At 35.6% G+C, this 21790-nt stretch overlaps 1 protein-coding gene across 1 annotated transcript in view; it reads right to left on the minus strand.

The window, feature by feature from the left end:
• Positions 1-21790, minus strand: part of LOC150104254 (uncharacterized) — a 151304-nt gene that overhangs the window by 26058 nt on the left and 103456 nt on the right. Inside the window, exon 3 of the mRNA XM_090396258.1 lies at positions 2444-2674. Coding sequence (XP_090252384.1) covers positions 2444-2674 — 231 coding nt within the window. The remainder of the gene's footprint in view (positions 1-2443; positions 2675-21790) is intronic.

Consider the following 21790-nt stretch of genomic DNA (forward strand, 5'->3'; position numbering starts at 1 on the left):
TATATAATATTTGCCACGTGGAATAACCAGATATTGAAAAACTATTTGTATGTAATTAATAAAATCCTGAGCATTTTCTCTATGAGATTTTCACGCTCTTTTTCTGTATGATCGTGTTCACCACGGAATAACATCTCGCATCAACTTCTGCCTTTAGATATTGGATTCAATCATCTATTCACTATCAAGTTAGGTTTATATGAGACCAGGTAACACGAACAGTGCAATGATAATGTTTGGAAATTCGAAGCAACGGACGCTATTAAGATGCATTAAGCCTATTAATAGGTTTTTCGACATTTTGTTTCTCTTTTGCGGGATTATAAATCCTTTTTTTTTTTTTTGAGGAGGGAGGGAGGAAAACAAGGTTAGCTATGGGTTAATTCAGGTTGGCTTTATCTGTTAGCTGTATGTTCTCTATGGTTGTTTTGAATATTCTGGGAGACGAAAAACCCTTCTAAATTTTGCATGTAAATGACGAACTCACCTTCAATTGAAACTATGGAAGCTTTTAGCAGTTTTTTAAGCAAAGTAATTTAGCAAACGAAATAGGCAACAAAATATAATTATAACCATTCTTTTAACGTATTCACTCAAATTAAACTCCAGAAATAAACCGTCGCAGTTTTTATATTTGCAAATAATAAATAATTTTCGTTTTTAACAAACGTGCAGAATTCATTAGTTAATAGCAAGTTCAGAATTAGAAATTATGCAGATGTGAGAATTGCCACAATAAATCGACTCATGAGATTTCAGAAATGGAATTTAAAATCTGCAGGAACAGGCGATTTTCTGAGTTTGATTATATAGAATCGATTATTAATTCATAGAAATAATATAAACCAAACCTCCAGAACCCATTTATGTTTCATTCCCAGATCATTATGATTTAAGCGTGAAATTCGGTTCTTTATCTGAAGCTGCTTTTCCCTTTCGAAACTCGCTCCTACACTTCTGCTAATCCATCACTGTCAGCGACCAAAAGAGTGAGGAGAGCTTGGAAATTCCGATTTGCGTTTATCAAGAATACCTGAAGAAATAAAGGAAGAGTAACACATCTATCAGTTGGTGAACTCTGTTCGGCACTGACGAGAACAAATGGTTAACATAAAACGATGCCGCGTCGAGTAAAGAAACACGAAAATTAGAATGGGGGTGTTCACAAATTGATCTTGAAGGTTTCAGAATTGAATTTCTGGGAAAAAAAATTTTCAGAAATTTTTTTCAGTTTCTTTTTCTTAGCATGAATTAGATGTAATGAACACAACAAACTGATTTTTTTATTGTTTAATTTTAAGTTAAATTTCTTTATTTTACTCATTTTTATCTATGACAATGCAATGTACATTTTCCGTAATAATAAACTTTTTTGCTTTTATATACGAAATTTATTCTTCTTTCAATTTCGATGCATTCAGATTCGATAAAAGAATAACACAGAATCGAAGACATCAAATAGAATCGGTGAAGAATAATGTTTGCTTATGCAATGTAAATTCAGCTGTAAAACTCCCCTCGAGTTTAGCGTGGGCTCTATAAAGAGCTTTTTCCTGCATGACAGAACGTCTTGCTACGACTGTAATGCAAAGTAGTCGTCAAAGGAAACGATGAGTTTCATGAATCACACGTCAATGGGCATGAAATTTATGAGGAAGGTTGGGGAGAAGGGAAATATGTTTTGTGTTATCCTTCTGATCATCACTCCAGCGTTTGATGTCTCTGTTCTGTATAACCGATGGACAGACCAGACGACCGACGCCGATAAGCTGTAGTTTAATAGATTAATAGCTAGTGTGTTGGGGGATGAGGGAGAAGAATTGGAGGGGAAACCTTACGAATCCCGTGTAAACTACGGATTAACTCGGTACTGGCTGACATTGGTCAGTGAATAGCTAAAAACAAGCGCTTTACTGCGGCTAACGCAGTATCCATTGTCATTAATCCATATCATTGACTAAATCAATCAGGAGTCGACGAATACAATGTCTTTCTTGCGCAAAAATCAATTGAAGTCATCAACACATAATATTTATTGTTCCTTTTAGGGTACATCTAATTTTTCTTCATTGTATTCGATAATGTTTTATAATTAGCGTTCTACTTCGAACCCAGATGAGTCAAGTAACAGTAATGCAACCATATCCATGAAAAATTTACGGCCTTCCATCTTGAGTTACTTTGGTATTGAAAAGGAATGATCACTGAGGAGTTCAGCCAGGTTATTGAACCCAAGGTATGAAATGTATTTGTTGAGGTTCACCAGTTAGATGGTACAAACCAATGTTTAACGTAAACACCTTTTATAATAATGCAGTATTAATGTTTATAAGTGGCCTAATTAATCTTATTTATATATTAACAGTCATTTAAAATTTATAGTAATCAATAATAAATCAGAACGATGATCAAATCAATCTGAAATATTCAAACAAATACTCACCTTCTACAAGATTAGCTCTAATCTTCACCTGCCACTGGATAAGCAACTCTCTCGAGTCAAAGGCCAACACGACTACGACCTCCGAGCAAATGAGGGCCATCGTGTTGCTTTCTTTGTCCAGCGTAAACCCCGTTTCCATTCCCAGAAAATCTTCCAGCGACAGAGAAGCTTTAGTCGGGCCATTTCTGCAACGGTCCTTGCTGTCTCGATACAGTTGAAGGTGAAGGCAATCTGCGGAAGAAAAGAAAATGAATTCCCGGCTATTTCTTTTCTAAGCAAAAACAACCTTAAGGAAAAAATGAATTAAGAAATGTGAATTTCATCTATGAATTTACAATCGAAATGTGGATCGAAAATGTTTGGTATTGTCATTACGGTTAGTATTCCCATATCTCAAAAACATCTTAACTAGAACAAAATTACAATAATTCCACGACAAAAATAAACAAATAAATAAAATAACTAGCTGCGATCAGCTGCATAAATATGAATTCAAAATTTTACATATTGTCGACAAGCCCGTAGACTCTCTTCTGAGCTTATGTGGAGTCTACGGGCCTGCTAACTATCAATTAGAAGATATGCACCTTGATTACAATTGCTTTCTGTTGTTACGACTCCATGAATATATCAAAAAAAAGTAAATACGTTATCTTATCCTTATTTCTTTATCTTCTAGTTTCGAATTTAATAATTATCAAAAAACTGAACCTGAAAAGAAAGAAACATCTCCAAGTACGATACTGTGAATATCCAGTCAAGTTTCTCTTTTCCAGAACACGGCAGTTGCTTCTAAATGTGGCAGTCCATCTTCTGCGTGGTAATTATCCAATTCTTGTTCACTTCTATTACATATCGCAAACGAAAAATTTCTACAGGTGCTTGATCTGCTGCTTTATACACGTGCGAGAGAGCATGTGCGTGTGTGTGTGTGTTATGTAAATTGGCAGACTCGGCCATCGAAAGACAAAGAACGGAAGAGGGATTGACCGTGGAGTTTCCTTGTTCTGGGTCATTAATGCGTGGGAAACTAGCCATATGGTCAATGTCACGCTACATTAGTGCACCTGGTCGATTTTCAGTAGCGGTTTAGAGTCGGTGGCCCAGCTTGCAACTAGTGCAGAAATCTTTGGTTAAATGTTACTGAACTTGAACCTACCATCTGATCGCGATCGATTTTTACTTTTATCGGTGACATGGTTGAATTAACTCACCAATCTTGATTGTAGAAATATTTCAACTTATTATTTTTTTTTTTATTTGTATGCCGATGAATATGAGCTATGTTCAAAGCTTTACAGAGACTTCGGAGGATGAATCAGAGCTAGTCAGTTTCCTCCAACACATAAAAGAGCTCCAAAATTCTCTTTTTCATTAAATGAATTTACTGGGGATTTCCTCCCCCTATTTTTTCGTATATGGTTTTTCCACGATTAACTTTGGCGATTGTTACCTCTGAAACACATCTAACAATAGCATTTTGATGAAAATACGAATTGATTTTTTTTAATGAAACATTAGATTTTATTCAAAAGAAAAAAAATCAAAATTAATTAATGAACTTTTTATTTATAATTTAAAATATCATTCATATATAGCATCAATAAATGAAAATGTTTCCCATTCCTATCATTACTAGGACAAATTGAGGAAGTTTGAACAGTAAATCTAATCATATTAGCTTCAGTTTATCAGAATCTTTAACAAAAATCGAAGAAGAAAGTGCATACTTTAAAGTTGAAAAAAAAAATGTACAGAAAGTTATTTTTAATTAAATAAAAAGTATTCTATTTTGTCCAGCCCGTAGCTATTCTGCTAGGGGAGAACATATTTGTCGATCCTCGATAATAGGGTGCGCATTTTCTGCAAGAGCACGTTTCTATCTTCATCTGAATGATTTTCACCGGCGTCGAATACGATTCCTTAAGTATCAAAGAATCTAAACAGTTGTACTACATCTAAGGAACATGCTCAAAATATCCAAGATATCTGTGTTTTTTTTTTTTTGGAGGGGGGGGGGGATTATTAGCCAGGTATGTTACGCGTTTTACTCTCATTCGCAAGGTAGTTTTTGTCTGTTTTTCTCTTCTTATTCTTGCAAAACATCGAAGAAAACGCCCAGAATAATAGCTGCTGTAAATAGAGCAGCAAATACCCAAACAACACGAAATAATGGGAGGAAAGATTATTTACCAGGATGAATAGGGAACTTCTTTGAAGTTCCTCTTTGCTAATCTCAATCCTTTTTAACAGGATTACGAACGCACAAGAAAAAAAGCAAAATCATAATTTTGCAGCACAATATCCAATTTTTAGATATTGTACTCATAAACATCTAATTTTATACGTTTAACATAACTGAATGATATTTATTATGGTGTGTATCCCAATGCGTTAGCATGATACAAGAAGTGCAAAGCATTATATAAATGTACTGCCACAGTCGCTGTTTCCTATTGTGTAGAACTACGAATAATAAAGCGGAAACCTTTTTGTTGAAACCTATAACGAGCGATTTACGTTCGGTAATACTATAGTTGCAGTATTTTATTCTCACCGAAACAACTACAACAGACTAACAGTGAACTTTTAGTCCCTCTTTGTAAGCTTTACCCATTTCAGTATATAAGGGTTAATCGTAAATTTGTTTTCAGGGTGCATTGAAAGTCTTAAATACGCTGTTAGGCCTATTTATTCAACACTCATTAACAATCATAATTTTGCGTTTGTATACTTATTTCCACAATTTTAAGCATTCGCAAAGAGCTGATATCTGTTGAGCACCGCCTTCTAAAAGCGAGCCCATGTTATTCTACTGAGAAGCGTAGCGAACAATGGACGGACCCCATGCCAGAATTAGAAGTGGTGCATTAGAGGAACCTGCTCGTATTGTAACATTGCTGCTGTTGGTTTGTTTCCAGATAGGGGAGGGGGCGGGCGAGGGGAAATGTGTTGCCAAATAAGCATAGAATCATTTAAAATCATCCGAGGATGAAACACTGATTTCAAAGAATCAAGCAAAACTTCCTTATAATTCCTAATTATTTGTTGTAACAGCGAAGCACTTACAACTTGTTTGTTCTTATTGGATAAACTGGGGAGTGTTTAATGACAAGGCTTCATTAGTTATTTGGGATCGTTAGCTGCAAACCTTTGTTCTCCATCACGCATTCTGTCTTTGTCTTTTATCTTATTACATGTTGCGAACTTTCGAGTATTTCCTGTTATATGCACCGCACTCTTTCTCTGTTGGCTTTTATTCCACAAGGCTTCCTACTTGCATTACTGGACATTTGCCTCGATGGATGAATGCGTTTCAACCGAGTTGTTGAGAGAAAGTGCATTCCACTAATCAAATAGCTAACAGACAACATTTTGCATCACAAAAGGAAAACATTTAATTATTAATTCTTCAACAATAAACATCTTCGGCGCCTCCCAACAGATCGCTTCTTCCGGTATACAAATTCTACTAAATACACTCATCAACAATCAATTAAGTTGCAAACTGACTAACTGTAGCAGTAATGAGAACTACCGAAGGAAATGTTGAAACATGAGTTAACGGACAACAGGCATTGAAAATTGTGATGCTTAATGTTGCTAGCTTTCATTTTTGCAAGACCGTTCACTTTCTCATCTCAAATGCATGAAATATAATCCTTTCTATTAATACTAAAAATTAAGCCGCGCACTTCGAGCTAAAATATGTTTAATTCGAAATTTTAGAAGATACTGTATGTTTCAAGTTGTTTCATCTTCACTGTTATACCCTCCCCCTCCCCGAGATTTACACAAATTATACAAGTATTGGAAAGCATGTCACCATTGAGCTACGGTGACTCGCCTATTTCGTTATTGACGATGCAACATGAGAATGTAAATCGAATTATATTGTTGAATGAAGACATGAAAGAAGACGTTCGTTTTAATCAAAATTACGCAATAAGAAAAAAAAATGGTTATTTTCTATCAACTACTAAAAATATGAATTTTTTTGGCTGATGAATTATTCGAAAATTAAAGTTAAATAAAAAATAAAATAAAATAATGCGAACTGCTGCCTTCCAATAAACTGATTCTTATTATGTACAAAATAGTACTTTATGCCATTTATGTGTGGAGTATGATTGATTATGAAGTCGGATTTATTTCATATCGACTCAATTGGACACATCCTAAATCATTCATGCGTTATGATTGTGACTGGTACAATTACGCCTGCGCTAGTGAAGATTCTTGCATAATAATTTCGATTCACTACTAGTTCGATTCGATTTTACTCTTGTAGGAAAGCTTGCTTTCAAAATGAAAATCAGACCTTGGTATATGTTGAGGTTATTGTCAGAATTGCACATAATTCACAGAAATTATATCACATCGCAGTCACGTGTTTTTAATTTAAAAATGAATTGCGTTTAATTACTCTAGTAAATAAAGTAGTACATCACACATTTACTTAAAAGCCAATAGATTATTTAAATAATATTTCTCTCCATACAGATGTTTAACAATTACTTTTTCTTAACAGAGAGAAATTGAAAGAACATGAGGGAGAATTAGTAATACAATCATGCATGCGTTACAGTTTGGTATGTAATACATACTGTTGGCGTAATGCAGAACAAGTGTCCCTAAAACAATTTGGAATTCAGTTAATGTAAATAGGAACATACACGATTACATGAATATATCATATTAATGCATTCCGAGATTTCCCTTGGGGAGAATGATGCGCACTGGTGCGGCTAACACAAAATGCCCCCCCCCCCCCATACATCAGTATATATATATGAATATGTAGGCATCCAAAATATGCACATTTCAATGTTTAGGAAGTTCTACTTAACCATGTTTGTAGGGCACAGATTTTCTGACTCGATTTTGATTTTTAATAAAATTTAAAAACATTAAAGGCGTAATCGTGAAAGTACAGGGCAACAAGAGAGTAACAATGACTAAATTTATGAATGATGCTTGTATATTTTGGCATTGGATTCATTAATCACGAAAAACTGGCATTCATCTAACCGAATTAAGACCGTTTCATAAAAGTCCATACAACATTATCTTTACAATATTACTTGAATGAAGTTGAAAATTAAAAGTAATCATAGACCTCTTAACATTATGTCAGACGCGACTCGAAAGAGTTTTTGATAGACCATCATAATCTCTCCATGCCCCCCCCCCAAAAAATCATAATCTCTCCATGCCCCCCCCCCAAAAAAAAGACGTTTGTTACTACTTATGACTGCGTAATAAGGCAGTCGGGATCCTGGCCTACCCTACACGACCAATTCGTTTTTCCAGCTTTGTCGTCATCCTTCTCTGTATGTTTCTTCAGGTTCCCACCAAGGACATCCCATTAACGGGAATGTCATATGCACTTACGACCTTCATGATACCTTGAAGACGGAAAGGAGTTTTCCCATTGAGCTTGTTACTTTTAGACTTTGCTTAGTTAGCTTCCTCCACAGTTTTTCGCAAGTATCAAGGATTTTGCTTGACTTAGTTTTTATTATTGCTTCCTGTATCTTAGGAGAATTTGCTAGATCTCTACTTTCTGATATTTGTGATGACCGTGACATTTTGAAAACTTTTCTCATCCTCCATGCGCATTAAAATTCCTGTCCTATAAATTTATTTCTAACTTGAACATTTCACAGATTATGACCTTTAACTGTTTTGCGAAAAACGAAGAAACAGAATAACCCAGATTTTTTTTTTTTTTTTTTGCTAGATGGGCGGCGAAGCAAGAATGCTTTTCATATTCCCCGTTATCTGTAGAGGGCAGTGTAAGGATATGGTGTTATTGAGCTAGGAGCTCTGATCATGGCAGGAGGGTAACGGCAATAGCCGAGCCTCAGAACTTCATTGGCTACAGCATTACCATCTGTTACCCTCTGGCTGATTCTTCTCTATCAGATATCCAGAATTACCCAATAAAAATGCATAATTTTATTATAATAATATGACGGAGTTTTTAAAATGATGTTTGATATTTTCTGATAATTTTATAAAATATTTAAGTTATTTCAAACAAAAAGTGAGCATTTACAAATTAAAATATAATTTACATTATGTTTTATAATTAAATAAATAATCATTTGAAAAAATTGTATAAATCGCGCAAAAATTCATTAATGACATCACAATCATCTCAAATTCTAATAGATGATGTGGAACCATAACATAAAACTTTGCTCTAACAGATACTCTGGCCAATAAATTCCTGCCATCAAACTAAAGGCTTCCTGGGACAATACAATGCAATATTAAAAAACATCACCCGTTAACAATTAAAAAAAAATACAAAATAAAAATTCATCCACTGAAGTTTTACTTCCGAACACACACACACACACACACACACACACACACACTCACGATACTCTGGCTTCGTAGATGTTTTGACGGTAGTTTCAACTAACTTCGACTGCTGCATTACTCGACAATATCTGCATAATTATTCCGGTGAGACCAGAATTCCGTTTTATTGATTTAATTCAGACTTTCCTGAACTGTATTTGCCCACAAAACACTCATAAAATTAGAGAAATATTTTTTACAGAGCATACAAAGTTATAAAAATAAAAGTTTGAAGAAATTAATAGTTTGAAGAAATTAAAAAAGGAAATTATTTTATTTTTAAAAAATAAATTAATTGTATTTGACCTTGAAGTTATTTCATGGTCAAAATGCAATTTATTTGCGATTGAAATATTTTAATACAATTAGTATTTCTGCATTTTCGAAATAAGAAACAATACTCGAAAGCTGAATTTTCGTATCAGATGCAGCATGTAGTATGTTCCTATGTGCAGTATAATACGAAAATTTAGTGTCAGATAAATGGAAGGAATTAGAATGATTTCTCTCATGGGTCTAAACCACTTTACACTAAACCAATCTAGAATAATTGCGGAAGTTCTTCCTTGGAAGTCTGTTGTAGTTACAAGTTAGAAACCAAGTCAATGAATGCCTCGTAGTCTGATGAAAAGTCGACCAGCTTAGCTGTAACTACAAATGGATTTAGAACCTAGTAATTAACATTAACCACACCTTTTGGTTAAGGATAGTAATGAAACCAGTTATGCTTATTGCACTAATACAGAATTAGAACTATTCTTTTAATCGGAAAAAACCGCCACTGAACGCAAAATGAAAATATAATCCAAACATGCTAATATAAGAAAGAGGCGTAACTGAACTGAACGATTCAAATGAAGACCTGAGTAGACAAGTCGAATAAAATCCATGAAATAAGGCAATAAATTATTTTGAATAAAGGATTAAAAAATATATAATTTATTTTTAAATATAATTTAATTTGTAAATAATACAAAAAATTTTATGTATCCCAATTTTATTTAAAAATATTAGTAAAATAATTAATACACCTTTTAACTGTTTATATACGAAATAAAAAAAAAAAAACGTTGTGGGATATTCTGGAGGAATCAATCGACCGTGAGATGCGGTGATTGATTCATTCAATCCAATCCCTTGGAGGGTAATGGATAGCAATGCTGTAGCTAATGAAGCTCTAACTGAGGCTCGGCTATTGCTGTTACCCTCCTGCCATGATCAGAGCTTTAATAATAGCTCAATAACCTTATCCCTACACTGTCCGCTACAGATAACGGGGAATATGAAAAGCATTCTTGCTTCGCCCCTTTAAGCCAGTCCTTATAAAGGATATTCTGGAGAAAGTCCTTTTTAGGACTGAGGTTTGGCTGTTGCTGTTATCCTGGGTGATGGGTTTTTGAGTTCGCTCTCTTAAGGTTTTTGCCTTAAGGGAGCACTTTGAGTCTCCGGGGAAGGTGTTCTCCGGCACGGCCCGCTGAGGGGTTCTTGTCGGTGAATTAAATTATTTTCCTCGGAATTTGAGCGGTTCTGCTCAGTAGTCGGGGTGCTAGGACGGGGCGGCCGACACTGAGTGGAACCAATGCTGAGATATGGACGGTCTTTCGCCCACTATGGAGTGGCCTAGAGATCGTCCGATTTTTTTGAGATTTTACCCTTTACTTACTAATCAGGGTAACAAATGGCAATGCTGTAGCCAATGAAGTTTTAACTGAGGCTCGGCTATTGCCGTTACCCAGCCATGACTAGAGCTTTTTAGCTCAACAACACTCCATCCACACAGATTTTCTTCATTCAGATGACGGGATAAAGAGTCAAGGACTCAGTCCATCGCCCAGTTCTTTTAAGAACTATATATTGCGGGGGTAATGGATAGCAATGAAGTTCTAACTGAGGCTCGGCTATTGCTGTTACCCTCCTGCCATGATCAGAGCTTTAATAGCCCAATATATATATATTTTTTATAGCAGACTCTACATTATATATATGTATATATACAGTATATATTATATATGTAGAGTCTGCGCTCATGCAACAACTAATGTTCCTTCCTGCATTGTTTAGGAAATATACTGGACTAATTCCTTATATTTTATTTTACTTATAAAAGGATTGGAATTAATCACATATTACCTGGGGAATAGCAGTGAACAAAGTCAGCTAAACAAAAGGCAGTAAACTGTTAAAAGAGCTGAGACGAGGAAGAGCTACGGAGAAGATAATACTGAGGTTTTCGTAAAGAAAGGCTATCTTTGCTCTGCTCAGCGTCCTTCACCAGCCCCAGAAAATTTGTTATTTACTGCTTTACAACCAAAATGGCATTGACGAGATATAATATAAACCCGTTGATTTGTCGTCGACACATTATCTCAACCTCAAATTCTTTCTCGGAAATAAAAGGCGATTCTTTGCGGTTGAACTCATGACCTTATGAAAGGCGTGTAATCAACGCTAGATTCCTCGCTTCCAAACTACCATAGATGTTATCTGTATCCATTTATAAACACACCACCGAAACGAAACGACTCTTAGTAATTTAACACGAGAAAATAAGATTCTTTGCGTACGTCTTACAATAAACGTTCACCGGAAGTTAGCGATCCACTTGTTTTCCATCTTGCTCCACTAGAATGCTGTAGTTGTTCAAATAAACACACTGTAGTTGCATTCACGCTTATGTTTACTCCATGTAGCGTATTAAAACGCAATATACACAACACACATTAATAGATTAGGCGCCTGTTATTTATTTATTTACGTCTGTTCAAGAATATACAACACCTTGATGACCTCTATGCATTAGGATTGATGTGTTATCAATGCATTACTAAACCTACATTCTAAATATATCTTCAAAATGTTTCATTTTGTTTCATATAATACTTGAAGCAGTGAAAATATTTTAAGTGAACAATTAGTTATGCGTTTATCAATCGATTTATTTTTGACACGCTGAATTCCTAACTACCTAAACAAACAGATGCTATTACTGCGTGATTGTTCAAACGCGAGCTCAAACTTGCTCGTGAAAGCCACGGACTCATTGTTGTTATATCACTGTTGAGAAGCAGAAACCATTGGTGTGTAAAAAAAATATTAGTTTTCCTTTGGGCTGTTAAAGTACCCTTCTGGGAGGAAAAGATGAATTGGCATTTGATGAAAGAGCGAGATTGCCCGAATAGCGGGGGGGGGGGGTCTACAAAGGGGGAAATATCTAAAATAGAAACGTCGTATGCTCTTTTAGAAGAATTAAGACTTGTTTCGCTTCACAATGTTCCTTCGCTATAAAAAGAAAAAGCACTCATCAATTAAATTTCAAGACCAGTGTCAGAAAAAAAAAAAGTATGAAAACGGGAGACGACAAAAACTTAAAGAAAACATTGTCGGATGCATTTCTACAGGCGTATTGGCACTTTTAGGGATCCCGGCTAGTGCTTTAAGAAATGATCTATGTTCGCAGCAACCATGGAAGCAGAAGGAAGCCACACTGCGGCAATGATTCATTTTTAGACAATGAAAGGAGCGACGCCATGAAATGAGCTATTTGCAGCTCTTTATTGAAGTTCCCCTGTCATAAAGAAGGGGGGTTTGTTGCTTTCGTTTTTCTTAAAGAAAAAGAAACCGACGTGCTTTCGAGAAATATTATCTCCTAATTGTTTGTGAACGTGATTCCAGAAGCAACGATTCGAATGCGGAAAGTTGTCATTAACATGGTTAGGCTGGTAATAGAGATTTATTACAGCTATGGGTTATTGTAATGACAGTTCGTATTTTGAATGTTTTTATAAAAATCAAAAGAATTTGCACCATCGGTTTGCTAATGTTTGAATACATTATTGCAGGGTAATATTACATTACCTCGCCGCTCTGTGTATGCTGTAAATATAGAATCTATATATGGATTTCTCCACGAGCTGCTTAAGTATTTTTAAGCATATAAAGTTAAGAAAATCAATTAAAATTATAAGTTTAATATAAATTATTAAGTCATTTAATTTAATTAAAGATATATATTCAATAAAGTACATTTTTTTAAATACACCATAATTTATAATATAGATCTAAAATACAAGTGCAATCAGAATAGGAACCTTAGGTTTGAAGATTAGACCTTTGGAGGGTAATGGATGGCAATGCTGTACCAATGAAGTTTAACTGAGGTTCGGCTGTTGCTGTTACCCCCTTGGGTGATGAGATTCGAGAGTTTTTGAGTTCGCTCTTTTAAGGTTTTTGCCTTAAGGGAGCAATTTGAGTCTCCGGGGAGAGTGTTCTCCGGCACGGCCCGCTGAGGGGCTTTGTCGGTGAATTATTTTCCTCTGAATTTGAGCGGTTCTGCTCAGTGGTGGCGTGTGGGTGGAAGGCCATCACTGAGCGGAGCCAACGCTGAGATGGACGGTCTCTCGCCCACGATTGAGTGGCCTAGGGATCGTCCGAATTTTTAGAGACGGCTTTACCTTTAAATATGGCAATGCTGTACCAATGAAGTTTAACTGAGGTTTGGCTGTTGCTGTTACCCCCCCAGGGGTGCTGAGATTCGAGAGTTTTTGAGTACTCTCTCTTAAGGTTTTTGCCTTAAGGGAGCAATTTGAGTCTCCGGGGAAAGTGTTCTCCGGTGAGGGGCTTTGTCGGTGAATGCTTTTCTAATAATCAGTTAAGGATTATTAACTGCTTATTAGAAAACAATCCTGATTACTAAACATATTGAGACATTCTCCGTTTGTATCAATATCTTGTGAATATAATATTTTTATAAGTATGTCTTGTTACAAATTAATCTGAAACACGCAAATTCACATTATTATTTTGTTGTGTTTGAAATATTAGTCCCAGTCGGGAAGGGGAAAGAGAAAACTTGCAGTACACCAACATCGTGGTTGGGTCAAAGGTGAAAGAGTATAAATGTCTTCTCTAGGGGAAAGGGTAAACAAAGTTTCATGCCAATTCAAGTTTCCAATAAACAAGGCGATGATAGCTTCGTATCTGAATCATGTTTATGTATTTGTGCAGACAAAATGATGCAAATTCGTACAGCTCCGTGAACAATCAAAAGCAGTTATAAGTGTTGAAAGATAATAAAGCAGTAAGGTGAATGAACCAAAGAATTATTCCTTTGTCCCCATCAAATAACACGACGATATATTAAAGCCAATTCCGATCCTGTCACAAACAAGAACGAATCCTAAATTGAAAGTAAATCCACGATAGCAATTCCGTATTACGAAATGGCTTAGCAATAACATCTGTCACTGTCATTCGGACACGAAAATTGCTGTTTTGTGGATGAGAATGACCAAACACATCTTACAGTAAGAGGCAGCTTTTGGCATTTCGCGTAGTCACTTAGAACACAGCTGTTATTTATGTCTGCTGTTGTCTTTATTTTCTTGAAACGTATTTGGAATGGTCTTCGATTTTGATTCTGCGATGCTCACAGCAATCTCGAGCAGATTCCAAGAATGAATGTGTATTGGTTAGATTTATTGCTGTTGATAAGATTTGCAAAATGTCCAAGTGGAATCATTAAATCAAAACTGGATACTTTGAACAATACTTTAGGGTTTAAAAAAAATGAACAAAATAAACAACCCTGGACTACAACTATGACTGGATTTGTAATTTACTTGCAAAGGAAGACAGTTTCAGTTTAAATATTTAGAGATCGATCTTTGAATAAGTTGTCGGAACAGCCGTGTCATTGCATGGGGAGGATGAATTTGGGGAAATACTCTCCCCAAAATGTTTATCGAAAAATAACGAATATGGCATTTCCATGACAAGGACAGGTTCTACTGCTATTAGTTGAGTGATAAGGTGCACGCTACTGCGTCCATTCTGCTCACCTGCAGAAATATCATCATCATCATCTGAGACCTCCAGGGAGTCAATGACTGAAAGGCTATACAGCACTCAAACCAGTTGTTATATCTTTCCTTAAATTTATTCCCACTAGATGCAATCACTACCCCTAAAGGCAAACTATTCCACTCACAGCTATGTTGAAAGGAAACCTAGCTCTTACCCCTTTCTTGACTGCGAACAAACTTCCATGAATGCCCCCGTGTTCTTTCCCCACCTTCCATATGACAAAAAATTCTGATACAATATCCTATAACACTAATTTAGAAGTTTATTGACCTCTATGATATCACCTCTCCTGTTAACCAGAGTTTGTAATCCACATACTCGCAATCTGCCCTCATAATCTAAATCCCTTAATTCCGATGTAATCTTTGTAACTCTTCTTTATACCCTTCCCACAGCTTCTTTATCTCCTTTGAACCTGGGAGATCAAATCTGAGCACAATAATCCAGGTGTGGTCTCATCAAGGACTTATAAAGAGGTAAAATGACTTCCTTATCCTTACATGTCAAGGTTCGCTTCAACATCGCAATTGTTCTCTGAGTTGTACTTGCAAGTTTTACTATGTGACCTTTGAACTTCAAATTCCTATTCACCAATACGCCAAGATCCCTTGCATCTTCAGTTTCTTGTAGCATAATTCCGCTAATATAGTATGCCGCCTGAGGTACACTACTAGTGACCTTAAATCTGACAGATTCACACCCACTGTATACCACGTTTTGATATCTGTCTGTCAACCATCCCCTGATCCAAGTCAAGAGTTTATATTCCAATCCTATATTCTCCAGTTTATGCAACAGCCTTTCGTGTGGTATCCTATCAAATGCCTTCGAAAAATCCAACGTTATCATAGTGTATCCATTCCCTTTATCCAACTCAGCCGTAACATTGTTATAATATATTAATTAAAGATACCAAGTAATTTTATATAAACTTGGTTATAATCCTATTTCCCAAGTAAGCAAACAGACAAGCAAGTCAAGTTTGCGCCTGCACGTAATGCAAGTCTGAGGCAACTCGTGGTAACGTAGTGCCAGTCTGGGGCAACTCGTGGTAAAGGTGGAGTAGGCTCCGATCACTTTCCTTGGAATTTTCCCCTAAATGCAAAGCACATCCCCTTGCGGAGATGTATGATGCTATGCAAGGCAAGGGTTACTACCCACACCGGTATCGACCTTTATTGAATATCTAAGTTAAAAAAAACTTTCTACATTGTTATAATATACGAGCAAATTGCTAAAACATGGGCTTCCTTTAGTAAACTTTAGAAATAGCCAATAATTTAACGCGCTAGCCACTAAAAGGGTTAAGTTATGAAAAAATAAAATGTAAAAGTTTGTGGCAAATTTAATACCAAGGGTTCGCTAATCCGGATCGCCTTATTTAGAGAATTAAACGATGTTCTTCGAGTCACTTCGAAGTTTAATCACTTGGTTAGCTAATGGTCTTCCGGTGGTGAAACCTACTGTCTAAGATCTCACTCACTCACACACGCATGCACGCACCTCTTAAAGGCAGTGCCCTTTCGTTCGAATCCTAGTTGCTTAGTGATATTGCATAAACGCTTTTGTGAAATATTTAAATCTCTCATATTATGTAATAATTTTACGCTCAGACCTTTCGAACTCGTTCATTCCATAGAATATACATGCGTCATGATTTCGCAACAACTTTTGATCATATCTGCATAATAAACTTTCCGTCATTAGTAAAATTATCGGAAAGCGATGTCAGAATGAACTAATCTTAACCGAGCAGAGAATCTCACAGTATCTATTTATAAATCAATATACGAAAGCAAACTATATTAATTAAACAGGAATGCAATTAAGGAGTGCAGATGGGTGGATAAACATTAACTGTCTGCCTATTAATTAGCAGAACAGACCTCATTTCCATAAGAATCGTGAAGCTAGTTACAGTTCGAGCTATGTGTTAGGATGGATTAAAATGGACTTATTCGATGAGCTGCGCAATTGTGGTTCTAATTTACTCAATACAATATCATGAGAAAAATACGCTCCAAATTTATAAATGTCTTGGAAAAAGTTCTCAATCATCCATTTTTAGAGTCGGTCCTAGTTCCACAATGGAACGAGATGGTTCCAGTTGGTTTGTCCTAGTTCCTCAGAAAAACCAAACGGTTGGTTTGGTTCTTCCGATTCCTCTCCTACGAAGGGAATCGGATCCAGGTATTTTCATCTAAAAAGCATTGCAGAATGTGCGGAAAATTTGCGGGAATTGATCGTTGAGATGAGCAAGCGGAATTATTCAGCTAAAAGAAATATAATAAAACTAAATATAATAAAAATTTGATCTCTCCTTTTCAATGAGGATGGTATCTGGTGTGATAGCATACGTTTCATGATAATAATAATGATAATTGCGCTAGTTAAGGTTTAATCCTGGTAAACTCATAACGACCGCTGCTGAAGCAGAGAAGCGAATTACACAAAACAAAAAACATTTTTTGAAACTTCGTAAACCAATCTACGTAAAGGTGAAGAAGGATATTTGAACCGCCAACTCGCACATTTGATTTCCACCGCACGAGACCGGCGGCTAACTTGAACACCGCATTACCGAAAATCGAACGAGTTGGCGTCGACACAACAGTGGCAAAGTCCTCAACTAGCGACAACTGCAGCTGAATGCGTTGTTTTTGTTTCCCGTTAGGGGGAGGGAAAGAAAAAAAAAAAAAGGCAGCTGTATTACTTTGCCTTCTTCAACATTAAAGGAAAAGGAATCGATATCTGTGATATCCGTAGAGCTATTGCTGAATCACGTGATGTACGCACAGCGGGGAGGACCAAACTATACCTTTTGGAAAGAGAGTACGAGTACAGTAGCATGAAACATTAGCGTGTGTGCTTACAAAATAAGAATTCAACACCAATTGACGTAACAAAAAGCAGCTATCATGTGTATGTGCAAATACAATTCTTCTTTTGTAAATAAATATATTATGAATATTGGTCAGCATTCAATAGAATTAAAAACATTTTATCTTTCTCACTCCTGTATTATGAACTAAGTCAAGAATTTTTTTTTTTTTTTTTTTTTTTTTTTAAACTGTTCGATTTAATCAGAAGTTCTTCGCACAGTTTTCTGTTTAGACTGGACAAAATGCCAATTAACAATTACGATAATTGGCTAACCAACAACCATTTCATTGGCCAAAACAACGTACAGTTAACATTATAGCTTTAAATAAAAGTCCGACTAAGTGCTTCAACACAGAAAATAAGTTAATTTTCATAATGACATGCATATAATAATCTGATGAACGCTTATTAATTTGACAAATTAAGTAATTTGAACCGTCGTTTCTATTCTCTTTCACTCTTCTATCAAGAAATTTCAAAAGGTGAGTTTTTATTTAATATATTGCAGCATTTTTCATGTTAGTCTATTTAAAATTATTTTCTCATTTTTAACTAAACTGCATGCAAAATCTTTCGCGGTTAGATTTAGTTTTTAACACTGCAATTCCAGAAAGACTAAAAATTCCACCTTATATGATTGTCAAGTAGTCGGTAACTAAAGAAAAAAATAGCTATAAATGAGAAAAAAACATTCACAGTTTGTTTAGTAAATCCTTTCGGTATTACATCCTTTCTGGGTTTTTTTAATCGTTATCATGGCGTTAATGTAAATGCTGATAATAAAATCACTTGCGTTTAATTAGATTTTGGAAGTGTTTTTGCTGAAGGCATTCATTCCAGCCGATGTGAAATCTTTGATTACTTTGGGATTTTTTTTCTTTCCCCTTGACAGTTTTGCGCGTAAATAAAAATTAAATAACCACCCACACTCTAATTACAAGTGATTTTTGTATAAAACAGCAAATCTAGGCTAAAGTAATTATCCGAGTGGGCTTTGGCTAAGGGAAATGTCTTTTTAACATACGATGTCAAAATGACAACTTTTTCGGTTCTTAGTTGTATTTTTAATTTTCTTATGAATTCTTGTTTTTTATTGACCTAAGCACTAGAAAATTAATGCTTCAAAAACAGAGAAAGAAAGTAACTTTTCTCACATTCCAATAAAATTTAAAGACAAAAACAAATTGACTCTTTGATTGGACATTTGGAAGTTCAGTTCCAAATGTACTTTAACCAGGATTTTTCCTTCTGTCGATCCACTTATTTCTGCTGAATGAGATTCCAAATTTCCGGAGGAAAGAACACTTCCACCAAATTCAACATTTAGAGTTACTTAGCTCACAGACCCCACACACTTATTTTTGATTATGTGTAACCTCTGCATTCGAAATTGAACAGCAGAAAAGCCAAATATAACCTTTGTAAGCCAATAAGTCTCGACTTACAAAAGTATTATTTGGTTGACCATTAACATAAATCTCTCCGCACACACCAAAAATAGCCTTCCATATACACTCACTTTTATATGGAAGACCACCATCTTCCTTGCTGAAGGCCTAAAGTGCCATACAAAAAGAAAAGAACATCATACGATGTTCTCTTGAGGTCAGCGATTCCTCTTTGGATATAAGCTATTTAAAATATATATAATAAGCAGGGGGGGGGGGATGTTTGTCGAGTAAAATCTTGGGATTGTGGAACCTTAATATATCAAGCACGAGGAAGTGCATATCTACAAATCGGATTTAAACATTTAGGTCCCAAATTGAAACCCGAAAACCATTTCCTTAAAAATAGTGTTGTTGTGACGTGTATATATATATATATATATATATATATATGGGAATAAATTTTTAACTTGGGTATATTGTATATTAGGATAACCAAGCAATTTTATATGCTTGGTTATTTTAGCTCCTAATCCCAAGTATGCAAACAATTAAGTTTGCGCCTGAAACAAAGTTCAAGTCTAAAGATGGTACAACACCAGGGCAACTCATTGTAAAGGTGGTTAAAGCTTTGATCACTATTCTTATCTTCTAGTGAGATGTGCTTTACATTATGGGAAAATACTAAGAATAGTGATCAAAGCTTTAACCATCTTTACAATGAGTTGCCCTGGTGTTGTACCATCTTTAGACTTGAACTTTGTTTCAGGCGCAAACTTAATTGTTTGCATACTTGGGATTAGGAGCTAAAATAACCAAGCATATAAAATTGCTTGGTTATCCTAATATAATATATATATATATAGCTGGTCCTAAATAGCCTTTCAACTGTTTAGAGGCAGCTATATATACGCCACCATCTAGGAAATGATTATGAGCAAGGTGGTTTCCCGTTACCTTCCTTGCCGTACATTAACCTATGAGTGTAGCTTAATGGTAACTCGTATCCTATTAATGTGGCCTGTGTGTGTGTGTGTGTGTGTGTTCATGGAGCCGGTTTGTCTGCTTGCGGGATGAAAACCCCAGATAAACTGAGGGGAAAAAAACCTGCTGTCCACTCCCAAGACCGGGTAACTTGGCTATGGCTGAGGAAGATCCTTGGAAATAATGTATGTAACGTTGGAAATAATGTATGAACACATATAAATTAAAGTTTATTATAATTTGAACCGGGTTCGATCTTTCTGACACTGCATAAAGTTTCACTTCGTTGCAAATGCAGCTGTATATCTAAATTGCATGCATGTAAAAATCAGTTATAATTCATCCTTCAGGAAAATAAATTGCATAAATGAACAGGAGATACGTCATTTCAAATTCTAATGATACGTTAGATGACAGTCAACTTGTGTTTTGGGGAAAAGCCAGAGAAAGATTGGATTGCTACAGACTCGCATTATTCAAAGTGCTCCTAGAAACATCTGTACAGATCAGAACTTTTCGCCATTAATTTATTTCAAACAGAAATCTGCGAAAGGAAATCAGCATTAATTACCAAGAACGCTGACTTTTCTCTTTCAGAAGCAGACATTTATTAAGAAATTTATAGCCCTGAATGCAAACCAACAAAACAAGTTTAGAAATTTAATTATCGCATCGCAAACTCGAGACACGAACTTGAAACCTTTGCGCATGCTCATGACGGTTGTAAAAGGAAGCTTTCTGCCAATTTAAAATGACAAATAATTTAAAACCAGAAAGTTATGAAAATTCAACCACTTGAATGTTTTATAAATGGAAAGCTCGTAATTAAATTGGAATTTCGGTTAACGGACGAGATTAGTTCGATCGATAGATGAGTATTTACATCACGACATCTGTCAGTGTCACGCTGGAGTACTTGTTGCAGTAATAACAACATTTGCAATCGAAATTCTTCGACACTCACTTAGCGATTACCGCAAGACAGGTGAGAGAATAATTCAACTGTGATAGGTGATCGTTATTTATTTATTTTATTTTATTTTATTTTTTCCGCAACACGTTCAGCTTGAAATTCTGAAAATTCCAAAAATAAAATCTGCTTCAGCACAGTTTAGAAAGAAGCAAAAAAAATTGTAACATGAAACAAACATTTGAATATTTGCGCAGAAAAATTAATTTAAACGCTTGACATATTTCTCAATTTTCATGTTATCAAATTTACTTGTGTATCTCTCAGTTTCATTCTCTCCGTATGGTGAAATACGTTTGCTTCTTTCAGTGACTGTGGCAAATATATTACGCAATTCTTCCATGTTTTCTTGTCAATGCTCTGCTTACATCTCAGGTGGCACGTAACTTTTGTCACGTGCCATCTATGTCGTTACCTTTTCAAGAACAAAATAATAGAAACATGGGTAGTTCCATGCTCGCATACATTCTATTAATTACAAATGGGTTGCATTTTCACACAAAAGATGCCACAAACATGAGGAATAAGCTTTCAACTGGAGGTGTGTGTAGGGGGTGGGAAATTAGTAAGGGAAAATGTAAAGTTCCTTAACAGTGAAAAGACTTTGGAAGTGAAAACAAACAAAAAAAAATTAAAGATAGACGAAACAGGCAACACACACAAACACACACAGGATAGAAGTCAACAGATACCATAGCGTGAGGAATAAAAAGCCACGGCGCCCACCTTAATAAGATTAGGACTTCCTTTCGCTGCAATGACTGCAGCAATCCTTGGGGGCATACTTCCCACAAGCGTACGATAGCGATCAATGGGAATTTGGGATCATTCTTCCTGTCTAAGGTCCTGGACTTTTGTAGGGCGGACATCCCTTGACTCACCCGACGC

The sequence above is a fragment of the Typopeltis vanoorti genome, chromosome 8 (assembly GCF_054136105.1).
Source record: "Typopeltis vanoorti isolate ZY-2024b chromosome 8, IOZ_Tvanoo_1.0, whole genome shotgun sequence".
In the NCBI taxonomy this organism is placed as follows: domain Eukaryota; kingdom Metazoa; phylum Arthropoda; class Arachnida; order Uropygi; family Thelyphonidae; genus Typopeltis; species Typopeltis vanoorti.